This window comes from Dioszegia hungarica (assembly GCF_025882075.1).
Source record: "Dioszegia hungarica strain PDD-24b-2 chromosome Unknown MKK02contig_8, whole genome shotgun sequence".
NCBI lineage: Eukaryota > Fungi > Basidiomycota > Tremellomycetes > Tremellales > Bulleribasidiaceae > Dioszegia > Dioszegia hungarica.
In genome coordinates, this window is record NW_026515770.1 from 4,370,787 (window position 1) to 4,393,012 (window position 22,226).

Here is a 22,226-nt window from a genome sequence, read left to right on the forward strand (position 1 = left end):
TTGGTGGGATTTCTCCGGCATCACTGGAGTACATGAGTACAGTTGTATGATTGACCTATGCGAAACCTTCCATGTTATCATTGGGTCCAGTCAGGAGGTTTGGCGAGTCAACCAGCTCGGCGGCAGTCATCGTTGGACCTGCTCTCCAGCTTGCAGCTGCAGTCGATAGCTGGGTGGCTCGCTTTACGGCATCGGATTCAGAAATTCAGCTTGCTCTCGCGCTGCATGACCTCTGTCGTTCGCACATGTCACATCTACCACCTCACACAGCATGGACATAGACGCCTCTTACAGCTTCGGTCGGAGAGGTGAAGAGATGGAGGATGTCTGGGACGAAACTTTGAACCTCGAAACCAAGTATGTCCTCACCTGACTCCCCAATCTTGTTAATCGACATCTCGTCGCCTTCAGCTCTGCATCCTTTCATGCTGACCCTGCTAGATTCTATCAGGAAGGCTACGCGGACGGTCATGCCCATGGGCAGCTACACGGTCTATATGAGGGCCGAGAGCTCGGTCAAGAGAAGGCGTGGGAGGTCTGGGAGGAAGTGGGGTACATGGAGGGATTCGCGCTGTTTTGGGTGGACATGCTGGCTGCGGGCGAGGATGCTGGGAAGGGCAGAAGCAAGGACGCGAGGTGAGCTATCCCAGTCTAAAGAATGCCATCTAAAAAGATAGGGGAAGCTGATATCATAGAGCTATCAGCCACGCCAGGCAGCTACTAGCGCTGATCGAAACTTTCCCCACGACCAATCCTACCACCGCACCGGCTACCTCAGCAACCGCTACTTCAGCTTCAGCTGCTCCGGCTACGCCATCATCCTCATCGGACCAGGCGCCGTCATCCGAATCTGCTCCTGCCCTACCGGATCAAGGCGACACAGAGCCAGATCTCATCCTCCTCCTCTCGTCCATCCGCGCGCGGTACAAGCTTCTCTGCTCCTCCCTCGGCGTCCGGCCCCGCCTCCTCGCTGCAGCTGGCAAGGACGGGTCATCAGGCGCAGGCGTGGAGAATGATGGGGATGTTCAGGTGGTGGTACAGACGGAAGGAGTGGTGCAGGAGATAGAAGGGCCGATGAAGGGGGTGGACACGCGGATGCTGCGGTACTGAGGGCTGCTCTATGCTCAAGCACTCAGCCGTACCGCTGTCGATCCCAGGAGCGGTCGACAGGCTGACTGCGCGTCAAAGGACCGGACGGGCGCGTCTCCTCGGCAGGCACAGGCACGCCTCCCCACCTCCGCTCGGCTCGGAGAGGAAACAAAACGCTCCGGACACGCGCGAACTCAAATTTCGCCTTCACCGAACCTCTCATCAGCCATTCCCCCTGCGACCGCCCATATCACTCGCCGCACACAAAATGTCCGCCATCCCCTCCTATCGGCTTTCTACCTCCCCTGGCAAAGGGCTTGGGCTGTTCGCAGCCCGTCCCATCGCTGTCGGCGAACTCATCATATCCGAACGCCCACTCTTTCTGGCCAGGGACGAGTGGGAAATCTACGAGGAGCTTGCTGAGCTCAGCATGAGAGACGAGGAGACCTTCTTTGCCCTCACGGACAGTCACAACCCCGAGCACCCCACCGCCGCGACCATCATGCTCACAAACGGTATTCCGACCGATCCCCAGATCAATCAAGGCGGGATATTCCCAATCATCTGCCGCATCAATCACTCCTGTCTACCCAATTCCCACTATACCTGGTCCCCCTCGGCGAGGCGGATGTCTGTTTACGCCGATGCGGACATTCCCGAGGGCGCGGAAATCGTCGTCTCTTACATCCGCCCTCTACTCGCTCGGTCGGATCGTCAAGCGCAGCTCTGGGAGAGCTTCAACTTCGCATGCGGCTGCTCCGCATGTACGGGGCCACCCGATCCTGTCAGCGATAGCAGACGGGAGCGGATCTACGAGCTGTACAGCCTCGTCGGCATGGCGATGCAATACGAGATGCACGTCGCCGGGATGCAGTATACCAAGGAGAGGTTGAGGTTGATGGACGAGGAGGGAATGGGTCATTTGAGCACCAGGTCAAATTGCCACGGCGCGGGATACGTCATGGCGCAGGAGGCATCCGATCTGGACACTGCGCGCCGACACTTTGCCCAATCGTACGCCTATGCCTTACTCGGCGAGGGTCCTGACAGCGAGGAAACGACAGGGCGTCTGCGGCGATACCTATCGTGGCGATTGAATGTGGAGCGGAAAATCGGGCGCGTCGACACCTTGCCGGTCATTTGCGACAGGTGCGGCAGGGAAGGACATCGTTCGCTAGGCGAGACGGGCGGAAGGGGAAAGGATGGCGGAAATCGAAAAGGGTCGGAGGCGGCGGTGGCGGTAGGAGGCGGGTTTGTGGAACACATCTGCGAATGCGGCTCCGCAGTCTACTGCTCCAACGCATGCCGGACGAATCATGCTTCTACGCACCAGGCGGTCTGCGAGGTGTTGCGGGAGACGGGGATGATTGCGTTGATGATGGAGGGGAGATGGGAGGTGCACGGGTAGATGTGTAAGGGGATGATCACGGCAGAGTAGAAGGATGTGATGGAAGGGACAGGGATAGAGGAGCGTATCAAGGGGAAACGGACGGCTTGGCCTAGTACAACAGTAGACAGATATTCATCGCTAGGGGGAGAGCCATACTATCATACATCATCATCATATCTATCATGCAGTCGATACTATTCAGGACCGCCTATGCCGAAGCACAAGGCTCGCTCAACGTTCGACCAGAGAAGCAGGACGAGGGACCAGCGTGGACCGTTGGGGACGATGCGCATGTCCTCTCCGCGAATGAGAGAGATCGCTGATCAGCATACCTTGATGATTGCTTTTGAATTGGTAGCAGAGCTTCTGATCAATGGCGTCAATATCCAGAGAGGAAGAAAAGCAGCAGAAGCATTCGAGAATGATGCTAGCGGGGCAAGTGGCAAATGTCAGGTGTAGCGTCTTGTGGCAGAAGCCGCAAAGCTCCACCGGCTTGACCTTCTTCCTCATGTTTCAACGACGCCACTTCCGCCCATATCCACCGATACTCAAGGCATTGGGGATCGCTCTTGTTCTCAGGGATACGATGCCCGCACCGATACCACACGACGCCGCGCGCCTTCGGCACCTCTGACCGACGCTACGTCCGACCGATGCGACACCCATGCTTGGAATGTGCACTTCTCCGCTACCGGGTGCACCTTGAAGCAGAACTCACACTGCTCGGTCGGTTTGACCGGCGTGGTGTCTGGCTCCGCCAACAACTCCTTGAGTTTTCGAGCGGTCTCCTCCTCCTTCGTCTCCTCCTGGAACCATTCCGAGTTGGTATCATCCTGCGCCGCTGCGGGCGCCGCGGGCGGCACGACCGGTTGGGGGTTGGAGGTGATAATTGTGGAACCGGGGACGGGTAAGATTGGGGTCCCAGGTTGGACAGGGAAACCTTGAAGAATGGGAGGGGCGGCTTGGGGTCGCGCCGTAGGTGTCCGGCTGCGCTGACGTTCACGGCTGAAGCCGCGGTCCCGAGAGTGCCGTTCCCGGTGGTACTCCCGGTCGTCCCAATAATCTCGGTCGTCCCGATAGTCCCGGCGGTTGCGGTGGTCCCGGTCGTCCCGATATTCGCTAGCGTACCGGTAGTACGCCGGGCTTGGGCTCCGTCTGTTGAAGTTTGGAAGGTAGAAGTACAAAAGCAGAATGAAGATGCATTGGACACGATCAGGTCTGCTTATATAGTCCTGCTGGCGTCGCTGCGTCGCGACACCGACGCGACGACACGACGCCGACGAGTCGCTGGGACGTCGCTAGACGACGTCTCACGTCTCTATGTGCTATAGGATACTTGGGTGGCGGCGTTGCCTCGCCGCCACTCAGCGCCGTCAGTCCGACACTAATGTAAAGTGTCCGGACACCCGGACAGACAATTCTGTCCGGCCCGTACAGTGACTATCCCGGATATTCACCTAGCGCTATCTCAGATCTAGTCGGCGCCGTGACGTCGCTGCGACGTCGCAAGGACATCCAGCGACGTGCTCCTGTTCTGAGATCTGTCGGCGCAGTCGCCCAGCGACGCGCCGCTATGCTCCTACAGCCAACACTCCCCCTCGTGACCATATGCTCTTGTCCTGGGTCAGGGGTATAAATACCGCCCTGATGCCCGCCCCTGGGTGTCTCAAACTTGTTACCCACTTGTCCTGAATATACCAAGCCACACACCCAACACCCACACACCATGTCCAACCAATCCTCCAGCAACCCTGATCACGCCGGTGTCCCTTTCCCTGACTGGTACAACGATGCCATCCATGCTGAGATCGCGGAGTTCGTGAGTCGTCCGCCTTTGATTGATTGACTGGTGCTGACGTCCAGCTTGCCAGCTTCGACGAGCCTGAGCAGCCGCGCCCTGATTCTCCCCAGCCGGACACGCCGGGCCTCACTTACGCCCAGTACGCTCGTATGCTCTCGGACGTCCATGGTTCGCGGTTCAACTCGCCCGTCCCCATTCCTTGGAACAACGGTACGGTCTCCCCTTCGCAGATCTTTGCGCCACCCCCGAGCGAGGTCTCGACTTTCTCGGGGATCTCCGGCTTGACCACGTCATCCGGTACCACCCTCGGCTCCGGATCTTCGGTCTCCTCCGATGGATCGGATGCCTCGTCTATGGCGTCATTCCTTTCCTTCGGTTCGGTGGTGCCCCACGAGGCCTCTCTTGCCTCTTACGTCCCTTCCAACGCGGGCTCGTCCACCTCGTCGGACTCTACTGTGGTTCCCGTCGTCATCCACCCGGGGCTCCGCTGCCTGCGCTTTCCACCTCTGCGACGGTGCTCGCTAGGCGTCTCCGACACGGCGGATGTGCTCCGACGCCGACGGGATGGGGTACCGTCTACTGATCAGCTACGGTATTGAGTGCTGACTTTAGATGCAGCTCACGGCTGAACATATTGCCTAGACCGATCGACGAAGCGGTGTCGTCAAGCAGATTGGTGGAGCGCGAAGGCTGCTCTTGCTGGGGCTGTTGCGGGGTGGCGAGGTCCGTTCCTCCGCCTTCTGAGCCGGGGGACCTGGCCCCAGCTCCCCGGTCCCCTCGCCTAGGCCGGCTTCTCGAGCAGTGGCGGTCCATGTGACCGTTCTCCGCCTTCGAGATAGCACGTTTGGTCGGATCGCGCCCAGCTTCCCGATGGATGCGTTGGGCGCAGTGTTGGATCCGCTCTTTGAGGTCGGCGACGAAGAGCGGGGGATCTGTTGTCGTTTTGTGTGTCGACCCATATACACCGTCCTGACCGGCCGGCTTGTGCGCCCCCTACCTCGACCACCGAGCCCTCTTGGGCGCCTAACCTGAAGGCTCGGGGCAGTGAGGCTGCGGGTGAAGCCCGCCGCACGACGTACACATGTGCTTGAACTCACACGCGTCGCCCATGCAGGCCTCCATCCTATTCCAAAGGAAACAGGGTTTCTGGGAAGTCACCTTGCCGGTAGAGGACAGGCGGAAAACGCCAGCGGACGCGGGGGAACGATAAACCGAGACGGATTGCCGGCCACTGGGGATAGAAGGGGTAGGGACAATGGCGCGGGCAGCGGCGTAGGCGTTGGCGAAGCTTTGGAAGTCCCGTCCGAAAGCTTCGGAATCCCACTTGAGCCAGTCTGCGAGGGGGAAGTCCGCGCCGACGTGGAGGCGGCGCTGGGCGGTCTTAAGATGATAGTTGAGGACGGCCGGGAATTCGCCCGGGTTGTCTCGGTCGAGCCGCATGAGGATATGGGCGTGGCCCAGGAGGAACTTGGCCATACCCGCCTCGACCTGGTCCCTGATCTGGGCGTAAGCCAGCCAAGCGGACAGGATGTCCGCGAGGCAAGTGAACCGGACCTTGGCCGGGGTCTTCCCGGACTTCTCCTTCTCCTTGTCCCGCACGTCCCCATCATCCTCCTCCACGACCAGCTTCCAGAACTCGGAAACAGGGAGACGAATCTCCAAAACCGCCGAGAGCACAGCCGGGGTGGCGAGAGGGGCGAATACCTGAATGTCGGCGACGGTGGTGCCTTTAATAGCAGGAGCAGGTTGGGGTAGTCCTCGGTGAAGTGCGGAGAGGCGGACAAGGATTGGACTCGAGAAATGCGGCGAAGAAGGTTTTGGCGCTGAGAGTCAGCCATGCCCATGACAGCGCTCACCTGCTACTCTCGGCATTTGAGTCTTGTGTCGATCCGCTGCATGCCTTGCCATGTGATGTACACGGTCGAGTGCGCCTTGGCGTCCCAGGAGATGCCCTGGGCCGAGGGGGACGAGAAGCGTAGTCCTCGTCCCCCCTTATTCATGTCCAGATGTAATCAGCGATCATCTGGCCCCAAGAGCCCTCCTTCGACGGAGGCGGGGCCGGGGTTCTGCCGAGTGAGGACAGCTTGAGGTCTTTGCAGGCGGGGGTATCTTCGTGAATAGCGCAGAAGTTGTTGATTGTGGACGCCTCGCCATCATCGTGCTCAGATTGGCCCCCGGCACTACCGGATCAGCGGGGTCCATGTCCAGATTGTAGGAAACGGAGCAGAGGGACGGAAGTGACGATGAAAGAGGAGTTGGCTCACGTGCGCAATCTGCAGTCAAAGTGATGAAAGACACCGACACCCGGCTCCTTTCTGGCCGACTTGGATCTTTTGCTCGTCCTGGTCGGGGCTGCTTGCTCGAGGAAACCTTGATCTCAGCTCGAGCTCGCTTGAGATGGACAGCGAAGAAGAGCTCACCTTGAATGTCCCCAGGGACCATGATGAGGTCGCGGTTCCCGAGCTTCTTACTCTGCTTAAGCGAAGAATCATACACATAGTGGAGGAACGTGTGCGTCTTCATCTCGAGAGCGTCCGGGGCGTCAGTCCGGCCAAAGTCGCGGGACCCGAGAACCTTTCGCTCCGTTCGGTCGCTTGCGCGCAGGTCCTGCTCCACCATCCAGGATTGGAATCGACTGGAGTGGGGGGACTCGTAAACGGTGGCGGAGTGGGTAGGATCCTGCAGGACGATGAGGAAGGATGGCGTATACTTGAGACTGGAGCGTCGCTGCCGTCGGGATGAATCTTGCCCCACCTGTCTTTGCAATCGTGGATGAAGGTGTTGAACGTGATGTTGCGGGCGATCTCCAGCTTGAGCAGAATGTGGTCGAGCTCGTTGGACACTGTTCGAGTGCAGAGCGAGTCAATGCGATAGAAGCGCTTAGCGACAAGAGGCGCGCCAGACTCGTCCATGAACTACAAAGTCAGCTCCGCACGGGGACCGAAAGAGGAACCAGCACGAACCTCAAAGGCTCCTTTCATCGCCCCATTACCAAAACGGAACCGTTTCAGCTCCCCTTCATATCCAATCGGTTCCTCGATGGCCTGAATACCAGACGGGGCGGACTGGTAGGTCACGCGTTTGTAATCGATTCTGTCCCATAGCTGGGCGCCAGAGATTGCGACGGAGGCGAAGATACCGCCCAGGTCTGCTGATCAGCGCAGGCCCCCGGAATGACTGGTCTGGGTACTTACGGCCTCTGGAGGAAAAAGCGAAACCAGCAAAAGGGTCGAGTGATCGACCACCCAACGACGCGGGATCGGCATCCTTCTCGTCATCGCTGTTGTCCGGCTGCTCGGACGCCGCACGCTCGCCTCCCTCGGGTGCAGCCTTCACTGTCGCAATGGACACGACAGAGCTAACACTGGCGAAAAGCTTGTCGGATGCCAGGTGGGCATTGGTTGGATGCGGCGCCAAAGGATCGGCCGGGACCTGCCTGTCAGCAAAGAGATCTTGACTGGTGCGAATAAAGCAGCATAGCTAGCCGCTCACTAATGCTATAAGACTTACGGGGGGTTTAAGACCTTTGTTGGGTTAACCAACATGATCTTGCGATGCCCCCGCCTGAGATTGTCATGCTGAGCAGCATCTCACTCGCAACGCGCATCTGGTGAACCGTGAAAGAAGTCGTTGGAGGAGATATCGCCAATGTCACCGGCCTCGTCCTCGGGATGAGCGACAGATGCGCTCGCTCCAGAGCCCCCCGCGCTCGGAGGGAGGGACGGTTCCCTCTGAATGCCGTCTCTCTCCCTCTGAGCGCGGGGGGCTTGCTTGGAACGAGCGTAAAGAAGAGAGAACAGCTGCGGTGGGAAAATGAGATTTGGCCGGAAAACTTTAAGTGCCGTAAAGTACGAGAGATCGGCGTACCTGAGCCAAAGTGAGCAAATTTTGACTTGACTTGCTCTTGGAGCTTGGGTCGTCTACTCAGTCGTGATCGCATATATCTCCCTCTTCTTCTCCGAAGGCGTAGTCCATCGTCGGCGCCATGACAGAACCCCTCCCCTTCCGCGTCGGCGATACCACCGGACGGGGCCTCGGGGTGTACGCCACGCGGGCGATTGCGCTCGGGGAGCTCATCATCTCGGAAGATCCCATCGTCGCGTCTCTGCTTAACGCTGAGTCTGAGGAGCTCGCCATATCCTTGCTGAGCGAGGAGGACAAGGCGGTCTTCTTCTCCTTTGTCGACCAGCATCATCCCGGAAATCCCACTATCGAGGGGATCTTCAAAAGCAATGCGGTCCCCACGAATCGGCCCGGAACCGGCGGTATGTACGCCAACATCTGCCGCACCAACCACTCCTGCACCCCCAATGCGGCCTACTCCCCATCCGACACCTCCGACCGCGAGAACATCTACGCCTACACCGACATCGCTGAAGGAGCGGAAATCCTTACCTCATACATCCCCCTCTGGCGGTCGCGGGAGCATCGGCAGGAGCACCTCTCTACCGGCTTCAAGTTCACCTGCGCGTGTACTGCCTGCGCAGGTCCTCCCAACCCCGTCAGCGATGCTCTCAGAGAGGAGGTGCACCGGCTTGGCCAGGCCATGAAGGAAAGCGGAATGATCAATACCGCCGAGACCCTGCGCTCGCTGAATGCGCGGCTTCGGTTGGTGGAGGAAGAGGGAACACACGATCTGGGGATAAGGTGTGAGGACCGGCTGTATGCGAGCCAGATCGCAGCATCATGCTCGGACTACGAGACATCCCGGAGGCATGCGGGTCAGGCGTACGCCCTGTCTCTTCTGGGCAGGGGCAGGGAATGCGCAGACACCGTATACCTTCTGCGGCTACACCGGTATCCTCGGGCGCACGACTCGGCCGGGATGGACGAGGAGCCGCTTCCTGCGCTCTGCGATGGATGTGGCAAGGAGGAGATGGGTGGGTTCAAGGGGAAGGCAGCGAAGGGAGGGGGATGCGGGTCATGCAATTGCGCCTTGTACTGCTCGCGGAGCTGCAAGCTCGCTCATGCGGCCCTGCACAAGCCAATCTGCGAGGTCATCCAGCGGTCAAAGTCGGAGGTGGTGTCGGAGGCGGATGCGTTCAGGGACAAGTACAGGGATGGGAAGGCGCAGGATGAGTGTGCGATCCAATGAATCGTGAGTCTGTAGTGTGCGCTCCGCAGCTCAAGACCCACAGCCGCTGACGATCAGGTCACATTCAATCACACATAGAGTAGATCAATCAATAGTAGAAGTTAGATCATAGATTGCTGCGGCACAGTACACCTGATCTTGCTGATACTTGCTGACCCGTTTGAGTAGGCTCGCTCGGCGGGCGCCAAGCCCACAATACGTTCAGCCATACGCTTTAGTGAATTAGGTGAGCGAGACTCGTACAGCCTTTCTACTGGTGCAAGCTGACAATACAGCCAAATTCCTCGACGAGCCGCTCGCACGCGTCCTCTCTGTCACGCATCGCTATGAACGACATGCCCAAGACAAACCCCTCGCAAGAGGTGGCTTTGGCTGATTATGCCGGCAGCACGCGGACAGCTCTCCACACGTCCCCTCCTTTGGCTTCAACTCTCTTTTCGCCATCAGCGAGCGACGCCACGCGAAACTTTGGCCAGCTATGCCATCAACTCTCTCATCCGACCATCATTCTCACCCACGTTGGACCACCACCTTCCCTCAACTCCTTCACCCTCCCCCCTGCAACCCCGACCCCGCAATACCTCCTCGTACGGAATTTCATCTCCCTCGCAACCATCATGTCGGACGCTCCTCCCTACCGTCTCATCAACACCCCTGGTAAGGGCTTCGGGCTCTTTGCCACTCGTCGCATCGCAGTTGGCGAGCTCATCATCCGCGAGAAGCCCATCTTCGTCGCCAACTCGGTAACCACTATCGAGGCAGCCGTAGCCTCGCTGGCGGACGCTGAGAAGGCGATCTTCTGGGGCTTGAGCGATAGCTTCACCCCTGATCATCCCACCGCGGTCGGTGTCTTCAAAACCAACGCGATCCCGGCCGGCCCGACCCCTGACTCGGCGGGCATCTACAAGGTCGCTAGTCGTCTCAACCACTCCTGCTCGCCCAACGCTTGCCACGCCTGGGCAGGTTTGACCGGACAGGAAGTCGTCCACGCTATAACGGACATTCCGGCAGGTACCGAGATCGTCGTCTCTTACCACTATCACATGCGGTCTCGGGAGCAACGAGGGAAGGAACTCGCTTCTTCCTTCAACTTCATCTGCCACTGTGTCGCTTGTACGGGTCCTCTTGACCCTGCGAGCGACGCGAGGCGCGAGCGGTTCCACGATCTCAACATATCGCGCCTCACGCTTTCACACTTTGACCCGCCGGGGGCGCTTCGTCGGCTCCACGAACGGGCGCGGCTGCTCGTGGCGGAAGGTCTGCATGACCTCGGGACGTACTCGGTCATCTTCAATGACGCGTCGCACATCGCAGCCGACTGCGCGGACTATGCGATGGCGCGGCGGTACGCGGGTCTGGCGTATGGGTATCGGCGGGTCGCAGAGGGGGCCGAGACCGAGAGTACGATGGATCTCTTGGCGGACTATCGCAATCCGCCTAGTGCCAGCAACACGATACCGCGACGGGCGGGCAGGCTGTTCCCCACCATATGCGATGGGTGCGGAGCGGAGGCGCAGGGCGGTTTCAAGGGGAAGAAGGCGACCGGGGGAGGATGTGGGGAATGCCATTGCGGGGTTTGGTGCTCGAAGGCGTGCAAGCTCGCCCATGCTGCCTCTCACAAGCCCATTTGCGAGGCTATTCAAGGAGCCAAGTCGGAGGTGGTCAAGGTGGTGGCGAAGGCAGGGAGGCAGGTGTCCAGGGAGGAGGAGATGTTGGGGGCGGCACAGGGCAGGATGAGGCAGGCGGGATGTCCCACTCAGTAAGGCGGGAGGATGGTGGCTGCTTGGGGATGGTATTGGGGAGCATAACTACCAGTCCTGAACAATTGCTCAGGCGTGAGTGCGATATCTTGGCTCTGCCTCTTGCGTTCCATGGCTGATGGGCAGGAGGTGCCTTACAAAATATGCGGAGCCTCTACCGGAAAACACAAGCGGGGAAATAGATGATCACAACTGTACAGTCGCACCCATGGCATCATACTTCGTCGTTATCATGCCAATCGCGTTGATTAGGAAAGAGGCAAGTATGCCAGTATAATAGCAGTAAACCCATTGCTAGCTCCAGCAGTTTACCCCACCATGTTAACAAGATGCAAAGCAAGATCCCTAGATCACGCTAACGTCCGTGACCCTCAACTACTCTTCAACAGACTCAACATCCCCCACCCCGCAGCCCAAATCACCCCTAAACCCAATACAGTCCCCTCGACTCCTCTTCTTACACGTCGCTTCCAAGCTTCTTCCCGCTTATCTCCTTCCCTTCCCCCTCGCCCTCGTTCCTCTTCATAGTCGTCCTCATCATCGCTGTTCAGATCGTACTGCCTGGACAGGTTGATCGAGGGGACTTTTGACGACATTGGGGATGAAAGCGTAGCTTGGAGTGTTGGGATACCGACCAGAGTCGTCCGGGATGACTTTTTCAGGGCGAGGAGGGAGCGAAGGAGGGAGGATCCGTCTGCCTGGGGAAGGGGGAGAAGGTTGAATATGAATAGTGATAGTGCTACAGTCGACATGTACCTGTTGGATCAGCTTGTACTTTGCGGCGGTTCGTCGCCCAGAGACAACTGCTCAGCTGGTAGCTTACTTCAAGAACATGGTCTCCCACCGGATCAGCCCGCCAAGAAACCTCGCCTTCATCCGCCCCACCTCGATCCCCTCCAAGACCTCCCGCCTATCCCCCGAGAACAAGATCACTCCATCCTCCCCTCCACCCGCCGTCTCTCGCTCCCGCCCCAAACGAATCCGGACGATCTGCTCGTCGTGCTTCGGATGAACGCATATCCACTTTGCGGACGGACAGGGGCAGACCGCCGAGGGGATTTGGAGTATAGGATGAGTCTGGAGGCATTTGACTTGGCCGCGTGGAGTGGGTGGAGCTCCGGCGGTCGGGTCGAGGGGTTCGAAGACGACTGTACCGGAATTGGGGGGACATGGGGGATTTTGCAAGCCTGACAATCAGCTCAGACCAGCCGATGACTTCCTCCCTTTCACCCTCGCACGATAGCCGACTCACTCATGTAGACGCCCCGATCCACACACCATCCTCTCCCGAGATCCCCAATATCGTCTCCACTCATATACCGCTCCCACATCCCCTCATCTTGCCCCATGAACACGTCATCGACATGAGTGATCATGTCTCCTTCCGAGATGTGGCCATACATGGGCGAAGAAGGCGGGACCGAGTAGACCATGACGCCGTTATCGGACTGATCAGTCCAGAAGAGATGGGGTAGACCGGTTCCGGCGAGAAGGATGAGGCCGACGTAGGTGAGGAGATTGTGAAAGGGTCCGGATGCTGCTAAGCGGAGCTTTGCGCGGCTGTTCGTCAGCTGAGCCTATTGGAATGAAGAATCTGAAGAGAGCCCAACGTACGTGGACATGGAGTCGGATGAGGACGGGAAGGTGATACTGGCTGAAGGGAAGATGGCATGTAAGCTGAAGGAGAACCGGGACATTTGTACATCATCTCTGTGTGGGAGTCAGCATATGTACTCGAGCTCCGTTAGATCTAGCTTACATCGCTCCGCTGATCGCATGCCCGAGCTCATGAATGAGCTGGTTGACGACCAAGGCAAGAGCTACCGTTGGAAAGTGAGATAATGGTATCGTCACTCCTGGTATCTGTGAAGTATTAGCTACGTTGCGTTGACCCGAGGATCCACCTGTGCAGACGGTGAGCTCACCAGAGGCTGTATCCCCGGACTCGAGCCTGCTGCCCCAGCGCCCACCGCCGTCCGCTCCAGATCCTCCAAACTCCTTCTCATGACATGCGACGCATCCTCCTTCAGCTTCGCATGTAGCTCTGCTTCCCTCCACACTTCTTTCCATACCGCCCCAGCACTCCACATCAGGCCTCCGAGCCCCACCAACATCCCTCCCACTCCCAATAATATCCCAAAATCATATCCTGTCCTCCATAATGTCCGTGTCCGAGCCCCTCTTCTCTGTAATATAGCGCCTGGTATCTCATTCAGACTCGCCGTCCATAAGGATATTGTCGTCCCCTTGCGCTCGACGTGCCATCCTGGGCTAGAGTCTGGGCGTGACAGGCGGTGGGACGGGGCGAGACCTTTGCGGAGGGAGGGGTCCGAGGAGGCGCGCTGGACCGTGCGGTGGATGAGGGCAATCAGCGCCGCCAGCAAGAAGATCGGTGCGAGGACGTCGATCATAGGGCGTAGAGCCAGCTGGAACGGCTACCCCTCGGCGTGAGCGGTCTGCGAGTCACCCAAGAGGAGAGAGGGGGTAGAAGAAAGGATGTTGTGGACGAGGAATGTAAAAGTCGCGTTGGTGGCCGGTAGCTTGGCCGGTGGAGCTTTGGCCCGGCATCCTTTTCGGCTTCTCCTCACCGCATGGGTCGCGTCTATCGTCATTGTGCATCAGCTATGGGCAGCCGTCTGTAAGGCCCAATGTAGAGCCGATACCCAACCCATCTCCCGCACTCGAAGCGGTCCGCCAGCTCACCAAGTTCTCGCGGGATTGACGGTGCCATTCGCTCTTCCTGCCCTTGGAGACCATCTTCTTCAGGCACGCCGGTCACTTCGCCCATCATCGATTCCTTCCTCTTCACTCTCACCCTGCACCTTCACTAGTGCCAAGGCGTCAGCTCCGAGTGGAGTCGGAGGTGACATCGCCGCTCTGACGCTCATCCTTCCCAGCCAAAGGAATACACAGGTCGCTGTGACTTTGACTAGCTTCAGACACGAGAAGCCCCACTCAACGAGACCCACACTCGCCGGCTCCGCCCGAAAGGCCCAAGCGGCATGGCATCCCTTTCGGACTCCACGTTACTTCTACTCGAGCCCGCGTCGCGGTGAGACAGTCAAGGTGCAGATTCCCATCGGTCTCTCATACGCTCTCAGAGGAAGTCGTGTTGACTTGTCTGACCGTTGATGCCAGGTTGACGGGTCTCTTTCCAGCCGATAGCTCGCCTGGCATGTGGTTGACAGCCAAGATATCATGACGTAGTGATCTCGGACGTCGGGTACCGGCCCCGACACACACAGATGAAACGCGTTCGCCATCAAGGCACGCACCACCGTCATCATCGTCAAGGAACGGGGGTGTGTGCTTCTCGACTGCTCCACCTCTTTCGGAGATGTCGGACGCTAAGGCGCCAGCAAGTTATTGCCCGCATGTCCGTCTTCTCCGTTAGCTCCACCTCAAGCTGGGCAGCAGGAACCCCGCTTTGCACAGTACCGCTGACGACGTGCCTTTGGTCTAGTTACTGACGCATCACTCAACGGCTCCACTAACATCCATGAACCGCATGGCATGATGCCCTCTTTTGCGGCGATGACGCTGATGACGCTCATCGCGACAATCGAACTCATCGCTTCAGTGCTATATAAGGGAGTCCTATTCCCCCTCGAGCCTTCTCAACAACTCCAACAATCCCCACCACCCAAATCTAAATCCACCTACAACATCACTACCACTACCTCCAATCACTGACCAACATGCTCTTCACCAAGCTCCTCCTCGCTCTCCCCTTTGTCGGTGTCGCGTTCGCCGCGCCCGCACCCAAGGTCGCTTCCGTCGCTACCGTCGACAAGCGGGACATTGACGTCTTGGCTATTGTTACCGACCTCAAGACCTCCATCGTATGTTGCTTTCCTCCCGTGTCATCTTGCCCGAGCCTCAGCTGATCTCTAGTCTGCCTCCGTCGCCGGCATCGAGCTCGTCTCAGCTGAGGCAGAGGTGGAGGCCGCTCTCGTCGCTGTTCTCGCCGCGCTCGACACTGCTCACTCGTCTATCGGCTCGTCTGCTGTCGCTCGCCGTGATGGTGGCATCCAGGCTCTCAAGTTTGTCCACTCCATCATGTATCCTTCCTTGTGCCATTAGCTGACCCCTAGGCGTGAGCTCGAAGCTCGGGACCTGATCGACGACGTCGCCAATGTCCTCGCCGAAGTCATCCAGCTCGTCGATGGGCTTGTCGACAACATCGCTGCCGAGCTCCAGACCATTCCTCTCATCGTTAGTCCAGCTACTTGGCTGCATCTGCTTCTGGACGTATTCAGCAGCTGACACTCAGGCCGGCCTCCTTGCCCAGCTCGCGCCCGCTCTCAGCCTCGTGCTTGCGGGCGTTGACCTCGTCCTCGCCGGCGTCTTGCTCCTCGTCGGTCAAATCCTCGCTGCTCTCGGTATCAACCTCTCTCCCATCCTTGGCTCCCGTAAGTCCCTCTTTGGCTTTGGTTCTGGGTGATGGAGCTGACAGTTCAGTCAACGGCCTTCTTGGTGGTCTCCTCGGCGGTCTCCTTGGGTAGAAAGATGGCAGCGAAGTAGGGTAGCACACGCATCCCCGAAGTAGCGTTTAGAATGCAGATAATATCTTGTGCATTTTCGTCTGGTTTTTGATTAATTCATCATCTTCTTCTGCTGGTGCTCTCAATCACTCTAGTACTGAATCACTGGAGCCAAAAGCCCGCAGCCTATACAGTAGGCACTAAGGTGTGCCGCATCGCCTGAAACAAGTCCGAAACACGCTGAAACGTTACCACTTGGTGGTCGCCGAGGAAATAGGTGACAACCCCAGCCTCCCGACTTCTTCGGCTTTGTCCTCACAGTCCACCTCAAAGTCCCCTCAGGTTGCCTAGTTGGCTGAGGTCGAGTATCCCTCCCCATCCCCAGCTCCGACCTTGAGGAACACGGACACGAACACGCGTGTCTCTCCGCTCCTCCGCGCGGGCCGGGTCCGCATTCCTGCAAGTCCGATATCGGAGGAAGGCCGCGCGGGGTGGGGTGTCCGGCCGCTCCACCAGTATCCAAGCTGCCCGTCAAGCTCCAGTATGACGTGCGGCCCACAGCTTCGCCGTGGCCAAGGCTTTCGACGTCATAGCCAGCGGTACTACTCATGGATGGATCCGGACTTATAAAAGGGATGACCGACCCCTCTTCCCCTTCATCCACATTCCACTCTGACCGCAACCACCTCTGCCATCACCCTACAAGACAATCCCCATCACTCAACATGCTCCTCACCAAGCTCATCCTCACGCTCCCCCTCCTCTGCACCATCCTTGCCCTCCCTGCGCCGCAGAGCAACTCGGCACCTCCTCCTACTACCGAGGGTACGGGACCCACCTCCGCTGCCAGCTTTTACAAGCGCGACCCGATGCCCCAGACGCTTCCTCCTCCCAGTACTACCGAGGGCATGGGTCCCACATCCGCTGCGGGCCTTATCAAGCGCGTACCTCAAGCGGATCCTACTGCTCCCAACACTCCGACCGTGCCCGAGGCTGGACCTACCAGCAATAAGCGTGCATCTGCTCGCGGGTAGGCTGGTCTAGTGGCGTAAGTCCTTCCCTTTTCGTCGCATGTCAGAGGGGAGGTAGCTGATTCGGTCTCAGACGGCGCCGACTTGAGCTATACTACGGGCACAAGGACAAAGTTTCTGGATAGACTGTAGTGAGTACTCGTCTTGTCAACACTGTAATCTACTCCGGCTGACAGAGTAGATGTACGTATGCAATCCTCAGAGGCTAGATAAAGGGATGTAGAGAGCTGTAGCGACAGTAGTGAGAGCACCGAATGCAAGATTTCAAGACATGCCAACTTTGTCGCCTCTGATTTGTCTGTACCGTTGTACGTCGTTGGACCTGCATGCACTGACAGACCTGACCGCGTTCTGTGCATCGTCTTGGCCTCGTCTCTGGTAGAGAGATGTCCGGTCAGATGCTGTCGATCAGGCGCCGAGACATCAAGCCACATGGGTCGGCTGCCAGGTGAAACACGCTAGCTAAACTGAGCCAATCAAGCCGCTTGTCCCTTGAGCTGTCCCTTCCTTTTAGCTCGGACTGCACTGGTCATCGCCCAACATAGCCCATTATCTGCCCCATCTCTCCTTCCCACCTCCTGTCATGCGCTCAATCCTGCTCCGCCAAACGCTTGGCTGGTAGCTGGGCAGAACAAAACTCCGCCTCCTGCCCGCCTAGGTGCCTTGCCAAATCTTAATTCCGTAGAGGGGAGGGGCGCATGTGCTCTCTATTGACTGGCCGACCGTCTCCGGGTTCCGTTGCACTAGCTCATATTCACGCCCAGTCCCTCCATACACACTCACAGCTACCGTAGTCTCCCTCGGCCATCCCTTCGATCGGTTTGATGATCCGCTTACCAGCTATTCGTGCACGCTAACTCGATCACGTTCCGCTCGAGCCGAGGCCCAACAGTCGTCCGACCGGGAAATCTGGCTATATAAGCTTGGTTTGACATGCCTTTCCCCCTCTTCTTCTCATCCACATCCCACGATCTTCACTTACCCCAGTCACTCATTTCTCCCAATCTCCACCATCACAGTCACCCATAACCCCTACCTACCACTACCACGCCTATACTCCCTCCGCAATGCTCTTCACCAAGGTCCTCCTCGCTCTCCCCTTCATTGGCGCCGCTTTTGCTGCCCCAGGCATCCACGCCATCCACTCCATCCACGCACCCGTCATCCCGCGTGACTTGGACGTCCTGAGCGTGGTCGCGGACCTGAAGGCATCGGTCGTGAGTCTTTGCGTTTCCCCCTCATTCCCGGCACCTCGTCATCCTCCTTTTCCCCCATCGCTTCACCAGATGCCTGAACCTCAGCTGACAAGCTCAGGCCGCATCGGTCGGCGATATCACCCTCGTCTCCACCCAGGTCGAGGTCGAGGCCGCCCTCGTCGCCGTCATCGGCGCGTTCGACACCTGCCACTCCGCCTTCGACCTCGGTGCCGCTGTAGGTATCGCTGCTGGTGCCTCCGTGGACGTCGAGCTGCTCAAGTAAGTTCATGCTCTCTCACCTTCACATCCTATCCCGGACGTCTCCTTCTCCCCTAGGATAAATATACGCGATACCTGCTGACTTATCCAGGTCCAAGTTCGACGCTCTCCCCGAGATCAAGCATGAAGTCGCTCAGATCCTCGCCGAGACGATCCAGCTCGTAGACGGTCTTATTGTCCTCATCTCCGCCGACATCAAGGCTATCGCTGCCATCGTGAGTCTACCACTCGTCGTCACCTGAGATCACCGCTGACGTACAGGACGACCTCCTCCACAAGCTCTCACCTACCATCGAGACCCTCCTCATCTCCGTCGAGGTCATCCTCGTCGGCGTAACCGCTCTCGTCGCCGAGGTGCTCGTCACACTCGGTGTGGTCCTCAGTCCCCTCCTCTCGGGCGGTGAGTACTGCATCAATCGTTGACTGTCGGCGAGCTGATCATCAGTCAACTGCCTCCTTGGCGGTCTGCTTGCTGGCATCATCGGCCACGGCCACTGCTAAGCTCCTACAACATCTCCCAGACATTATCATTCTAAACATACCTATACTCTATATCCGTAGCTTGGCCTAGCCATCTCCTTTTATGCATCCGTATGTCCGCAGTCAGCTTGGTCAGTCTTCTAAGTGTCAGTAGGGTGCGATTAGTGTGTCTTTTGGTCCCACGTCCGGCAAAACATGTCATTGTCGTCAGATCGTTGACTTGCCGGGATCCAATGCACATCCACCCACCCTCTTATCCGCCAAACCGATGCCGGTCCGCCGGCTTCCAGTCGTCTGACAACAGCTTCCTGATCTCGCTCCCTGCGCTGAAGTCCACCTTGAACAGATCCCCAGAGTGGGGATACTCCTTCTGCGCGTCCTCTCCGCCCTTCCCGAGACCGGCATGAGCGGTGTTGATGTACATCGTCTCCATGTTCTTGCCTGGACATGTCAGCTTGCTGCCTAGGGTATGTGTCAGATTGAACAGCTCACCGCCAAAGCAAGGGATCGTAACGTTCCTCGCGCCCGGTACGTTGATATTGCAGATGATCTCCCCTTCTGGCGTGTACCCGACCACTCGGCCGTCAGACCACCTCGCGACCCAGATGTTGCCGACACCGTCCATGCACAGCCCGTCGAACACGCCTGGGGCGTCCGTAGCGGGCGCTAAAGGCGGAGGGGTCGTCGCTATGACTTTGCGGGAGGCGAGGCTTCCGGAGGAGTAGTCGAAGGAGACAAGTTCTTGGTCGGCTGAGTCGACGTAATCTGTATCTATCAGCTATACTCCTCTTAGGGAAGTCAAAGTGAGGGCTAGTAGGCCCAACTCAGGGGAGGACATACACATGATCTTGCCGTCTGGAGAATAGCCAATCCCGTTACTCGTTCCTACAGCGGGGATAATCTCCGTCTGCGTTCCGTCCGGGTCATACCTATATGTCAGCCATCTGCCCTACTAGAGTTCCTCGGACCTGAACAGCTGATAAGGACTCACCTCCACAGCTTGCCCCGCTTTTTCCCATCACCCAGCTCCGGCAGCGTCATGCTCCCCGCGTAAAACCGGCCAAGGGGGTCACATTGCCCATCATTGAACCGAAGAGGCTTGTCCGTCTGTGCCTCGGGAGCTACTGGAGCAGAGAGAAGCTCGGCCTCCCTTTCGCTGCGCTCGGGACGGGTGTCGGTCCCGCTGGGCGCCGTGGGCTCGGAGAAGAAGGCGATGTGGTGTTGTGTCAGACCGATGAACTGAACAGTCAGCTTGTCGTCAAGTCGATGCGAGGAGGATAGCTTACGCCAGGCTCATCTTTACGCAGTGCAATAGCGGACAGATACTTCGTCTGTGACTTGTACGAGTCCACTCCGTACTTCTTGCTTTCAGGGTCGTACCTGCGCGGATGAGCTGTCTCTTTAGTGCGCAGGTGGTTCAGGACCAGCTTACGTGTGGATCTCAGCTTCGTCAATATCTACCCAGTGCAGTAGCTTCTTCTGGTCGTCCCAGAGGATACCTGCCAGTATCAGCCGAGCCCCCATGCGAAACGGCTAGTCGCGGCTACTCACCTTCTCCAAGAGTATTTCCGCAGGCGAGCTCGCGCTCCGCTTGAATGACGGGGATTTCGCCGGTCATTATTTCGCTGGACAAGTTGCTGTGATGGTAGTATTTGTGCAGTGGGAGCAGCTACAGAGGTGATGTGAGGAGCCTTGGTTGCGGCGGGTCTGTCTTCGCAGGTCTGCTCTACTCAGCCGCGAGATCCACCGAGAACTTCCCGGCCAAATCGGCCCGGTGCTTGTTCAGTTCCGACGGAAGCGCGTCGCACCACATTCCTCGTTTGGGTTCGTCGGCAGCTCGGCAGCTCACAAGGCAGTCCATCACTTCCCTTTCTATCATCCGGAAGCTCTATACCAGCGATTAGAGACTGAAGCGCTCCCTTCAGCGCTTCGACGGAGCCTTCTCCTAGACTGTACCAAAATGGCGCCTCCAGCATCAGAGGCGGACAGCTTTCTTCTCCTCGCCGCATCATTGCTCGAGTCTCTTCCTTCCTCCTCGGCAGGTACGATACTCATACCTTGGAGTGCTCACCTGGCACCTTCTACTAAGATCGCTGACACTGATAGTACCTGATACTCTTCTGATGCAGCTGCACGCGGTATTCGGGCCGATGCTCCTATCAGCTTTACAGTTGATTGATCGACGGGAAGGTGAGCTCATTGCCATCCGGTGATGGGGCATTGTGTGCTTGGAGTATGAGAACAGGACCCGTAGCTGACAGCCAGTCGTTCTGGTCAGCCTCCCTGGAGGACGGACAATCTATCAGGTAGGCATTGCGCTCGTTATCATTCGCTCCGAGAACACAAAAGCTGGACGACCGCTAACATCACAGGTCACTTCCTCCACTGGCCAGCCCTACAACCTCCACACATCTCTCCCACCCCTCATGCCTCCTCTCATCGATCAAAAACGCCCCGAGCCCGAAGTAGCCCGATCCCCATCCCCCACGCCAGCACCTTCCGACCCCTTCGACGCAACCTCAGCACCGGCCTTACCCGTCCGCCAAGTCATACCCCCGGAAACCATCACCGAGGCAGATGAAGCACACCAAGCTCTGCTTCGAGTACACAAGGCGAAGCGAGCGCGCCGGATGAGGCTGCTGGCGAAGAGCATGGGTAGGATGTACTGTCCCTGCGCTGGGTTCCTGTTCAACTCAATCGGCGGAGAGCGGAACTTCCTCGTAAGCTGCGTGCTGATCACTGGCGCTTTATAGCGGTCCGAGGTATAATCAGCTGACTATTGTATAGTGTAAACACCTTCTGGCTGTGCTCATCGCTCATCATACGGAGAAGATGGTGAGGACCGAAGTGTACCTGCCCGGGTTGGTGGAACTGTTGGGGCTGGGGAAGAAGGCGGGTGTGGGCTCATCAGGTGGAGCGGGGCTAGTAGCAGCGTGAGAGGAGGGAAGTAGGTATATGATGACTTGATGTACACGGCTTTCTATCCGCTGGTGCAGACGTGCTGCTTGGCGACCGACCCCGAATTCTGACTGATGACCTCGATTCGCAGGACTGTTGTCAGCTTTTGTCTCGAAGGTCAGGCCGCCGTGGTATGACTACTCCGATGCTGCACAGCGCTTCAGTAGAGCTTACAGCTTTACACCTGTCCCACGCGTGACTGCATGTACGATGATGCAGACCGCAGCCTTCTATATATGACGATGGCAAGTCCTTGCGTCGCGAGTGATTTTTAGTCACGTGCTCGCGGCGTTATTCCCAAAGAGGTAATTCTGTTCTCGGCTGGTTCAGCTCTGGCCTCGAACAGCCCCTGCCTCGATCTCCCCTGTCCTTACATCTCCTCCTCCTACCCCGTCTCATACACTCCTTATAGCCATCTCTACCTATCCTCACAAGGTAGAGTAGCTTGGGATCATCCTCATCTCACTCCTCATCTATACTGTATCTGTCAAAAAAACACAAACAACACTCATTGCAGCTTGTTTGTCTCTTGTTTACCCTTAACCCCATTCCACCGTCTTGCACCCTTTACCCCCTCCTCTCAGTTCGACTACCTCCTCTCATGCTCCCTCAATCCCTCTACGAATAACACCATCCCCCTCGACACCGTCCGGGCAACCTTGC

General features: G+C 58.0%; 12 protein-coding genes across 12 annotated transcripts; 8 read left to right on the top strand and 4 right to left on the bottom strand.

Annotated features, from left to right (window-relative positions):
• Positions 1-271: 271 nt before the first annotated feature.
• On the top strand, positions 272-1,110 carry MKK02DRAFT_45421 (uncharacterized protein; the record flags this gene model as incomplete). Its single annotated transcript, XM_053093408.1, has 3 exons — positions 272-357; positions 442-636; positions 696-1,110. 3 exons carry the CDS (start codon positions 272-274, stop codon positions 1,108-1,110), a joined length of 696 nt encoding a protein of 231 aa, XP_052946493.1.
• A 247-nt stretch (positions 1,111-1,357) lies between these two features.
• On the top strand, positions 1,358-2,497 carry MKK02DRAFT_45422 (uncharacterized protein; the record flags this gene model as incomplete). The annotated part of the gene is made up of 1 exon (XM_053093409.1): positions 1,358-2,497. One exon carries the CDS (start codon positions 1,358-1,360, stop codon positions 2,495-2,497), a length of 1,140 nt encoding a protein of 379 aa, XP_052946494.1.
• Positions 2,498-3,054: 557 nt separating this feature from the next.
• On the bottom strand, positions 3,055-6,152 carry MKK02DRAFT_45423 (uncharacterized protein; the record flags this gene model as incomplete). Its single annotated transcript, XM_053093410.1, has 6 exons — positions 3,055-3,697; positions 4,415-4,645; positions 4,694-4,856; positions 4,904-5,212; positions 5,360-6,103; positions 6,137-6,152. The coding sequence occupies 6 exons, from the start codon at positions 6,150-6,152 to the stop codon at positions 3,055-3,057; spliced, it is 2,106 nt and encodes a 701-aa protein (XP_052946495.1).
• Positions 6,153-6,276: 124 nt separating this feature from the next.
• MKK02DRAFT_45424 (uncharacterized protein) lies at positions 6,277-7,825 on the bottom strand (the record flags this gene model as incomplete). Its single annotated transcript, XM_053093411.1, has 7 exons — positions 6,277-6,460; positions 6,545-6,650; positions 6,701-6,996; positions 7,035-7,195; positions 7,244-7,428; positions 7,475-7,712; positions 7,820-7,825. The coding sequence occupies 7 exons, from the start codon at positions 7,823-7,825 to the stop codon at positions 6,277-6,279; spliced, it is 1,176 nt and encodes a 391-aa protein (XP_052946496.1).
• Positions 7,826-8,265: 440 nt separating this feature from the next.
• Positions 8,266-9,375, top strand: MKK02DRAFT_45425 (uncharacterized protein; the record flags this gene model as incomplete). The annotated part of the gene is made up of 1 exon (XM_053093412.1): positions 8,266-9,375. The coding sequence occupies one exon, from the start codon at positions 8,266-8,268 to the stop codon at positions 9,373-9,375; it is 1,110 nt and encodes a 369-aa protein (XP_052946497.1).
• A 335-nt stretch (positions 9,376-9,710) lies between these two features.
• On the top strand, positions 9,711-11,138 carry MKK02DRAFT_33847 (uncharacterized protein; the record flags this gene model as incomplete). Its single annotated transcript, XM_053088797.1, has 1 exon — positions 9,711-11,138. One exon carries the CDS (start codon positions 9,711-9,713, stop codon positions 11,136-11,138), a length of 1,428 nt encoding a protein of 475 aa, XP_052946498.1.
• Positions 11,139-11,506: 368 nt separating this feature from the next.
• Positions 11,507-13,546, bottom strand: MKK02DRAFT_33848 (uncharacterized protein; the record flags this gene model as incomplete). Its single annotated transcript, XM_053088798.1, has 6 exons — positions 11,507-11,891; positions 11,959-12,322; positions 12,388-12,695; positions 12,750-12,845; positions 12,895-12,998; positions 13,061-13,546. The coding sequence occupies 6 exons, from the start codon at positions 13,544-13,546 to the stop codon at positions 11,507-11,509; spliced, it is 1,743 nt and encodes a 580-aa protein (XP_052946499.1).
• A 1,287-nt stretch (positions 13,547-14,833) lies between these two features.
• Positions 14,834-15,640, top strand: MKK02DRAFT_33849 (uncharacterized protein; the record flags this gene model as incomplete). Its single annotated transcript, XM_053088799.1, has 5 exons — positions 14,834-14,977; positions 15,030-15,178; positions 15,230-15,350; positions 15,409-15,547; positions 15,597-15,640. 5 exons carry the CDS (start codon positions 14,834-14,836, stop codon positions 15,638-15,640), a joined length of 597 nt encoding a protein of 198 aa, XP_052946500.1.
• Positions 15,641-16,344: 704 nt separating this feature from the next.
• MKK02DRAFT_33850 (uncharacterized protein) lies at positions 16,345-17,102 on the top strand (the record flags this gene model as incomplete). The annotated part of the gene is made up of 5 exons (XM_053088800.1): positions 16,345-16,633; positions 16,654-16,667; positions 16,832-16,833; positions 16,890-16,958; positions 17,063-17,102. 5 exons carry the CDS (start codon positions 16,345-16,347, stop codon positions 17,100-17,102), a joined length of 414 nt encoding a protein of 137 aa, XP_052946501.1.
• A 615-nt stretch (positions 17,103-17,717) lies between these two features.
• Positions 17,718-18,626, top strand: MKK02DRAFT_45430 (uncharacterized protein; the record flags this gene model as incomplete). Its single annotated transcript, XM_053093413.1, has 5 exons — positions 17,718-17,867; positions 17,965-18,125; positions 18,217-18,340; positions 18,387-18,525; positions 18,571-18,626. The coding sequence occupies 5 exons, from the start codon at positions 17,718-17,720 to the stop codon at positions 18,624-18,626; spliced, it is 630 nt and encodes a 209-aa protein (XP_052946502.1).
• Positions 18,627-18,858: 232 nt separating this feature from the next.
• On the bottom strand, positions 18,859-20,223 carry MKK02DRAFT_45431 (uncharacterized protein; the record flags this gene model as incomplete). Its single annotated transcript, XM_053093414.1, has 7 exons — positions 18,859-19,046; positions 19,098-19,370; positions 19,446-19,534; positions 19,597-19,844; positions 19,892-19,985; positions 20,038-20,104; positions 20,157-20,223. The coding sequence occupies 7 exons, from the start codon at positions 20,221-20,223 to the stop codon at positions 18,859-18,861; spliced, it is 1,026 nt and encodes a 341-aa protein (XP_052946503.1).
• A 342-nt stretch (positions 20,224-20,565) lies between these two features.
• MKK02DRAFT_45432 (uncharacterized protein) lies at positions 20,566-21,542 on the top strand (the record flags this gene model as incomplete). The annotated part of the gene is made up of 5 exons (XM_053093415.1): positions 20,566-20,647; positions 20,712-20,795; positions 20,871-20,911; positions 20,978-21,325; positions 21,393-21,542. 5 exons carry the CDS (start codon positions 20,566-20,568, stop codon positions 21,540-21,542), a joined length of 705 nt encoding a protein of 234 aa, XP_052946504.1.
• Between the last annotated feature and the right edge of the window lie 684 nt (positions 21,543-22,226).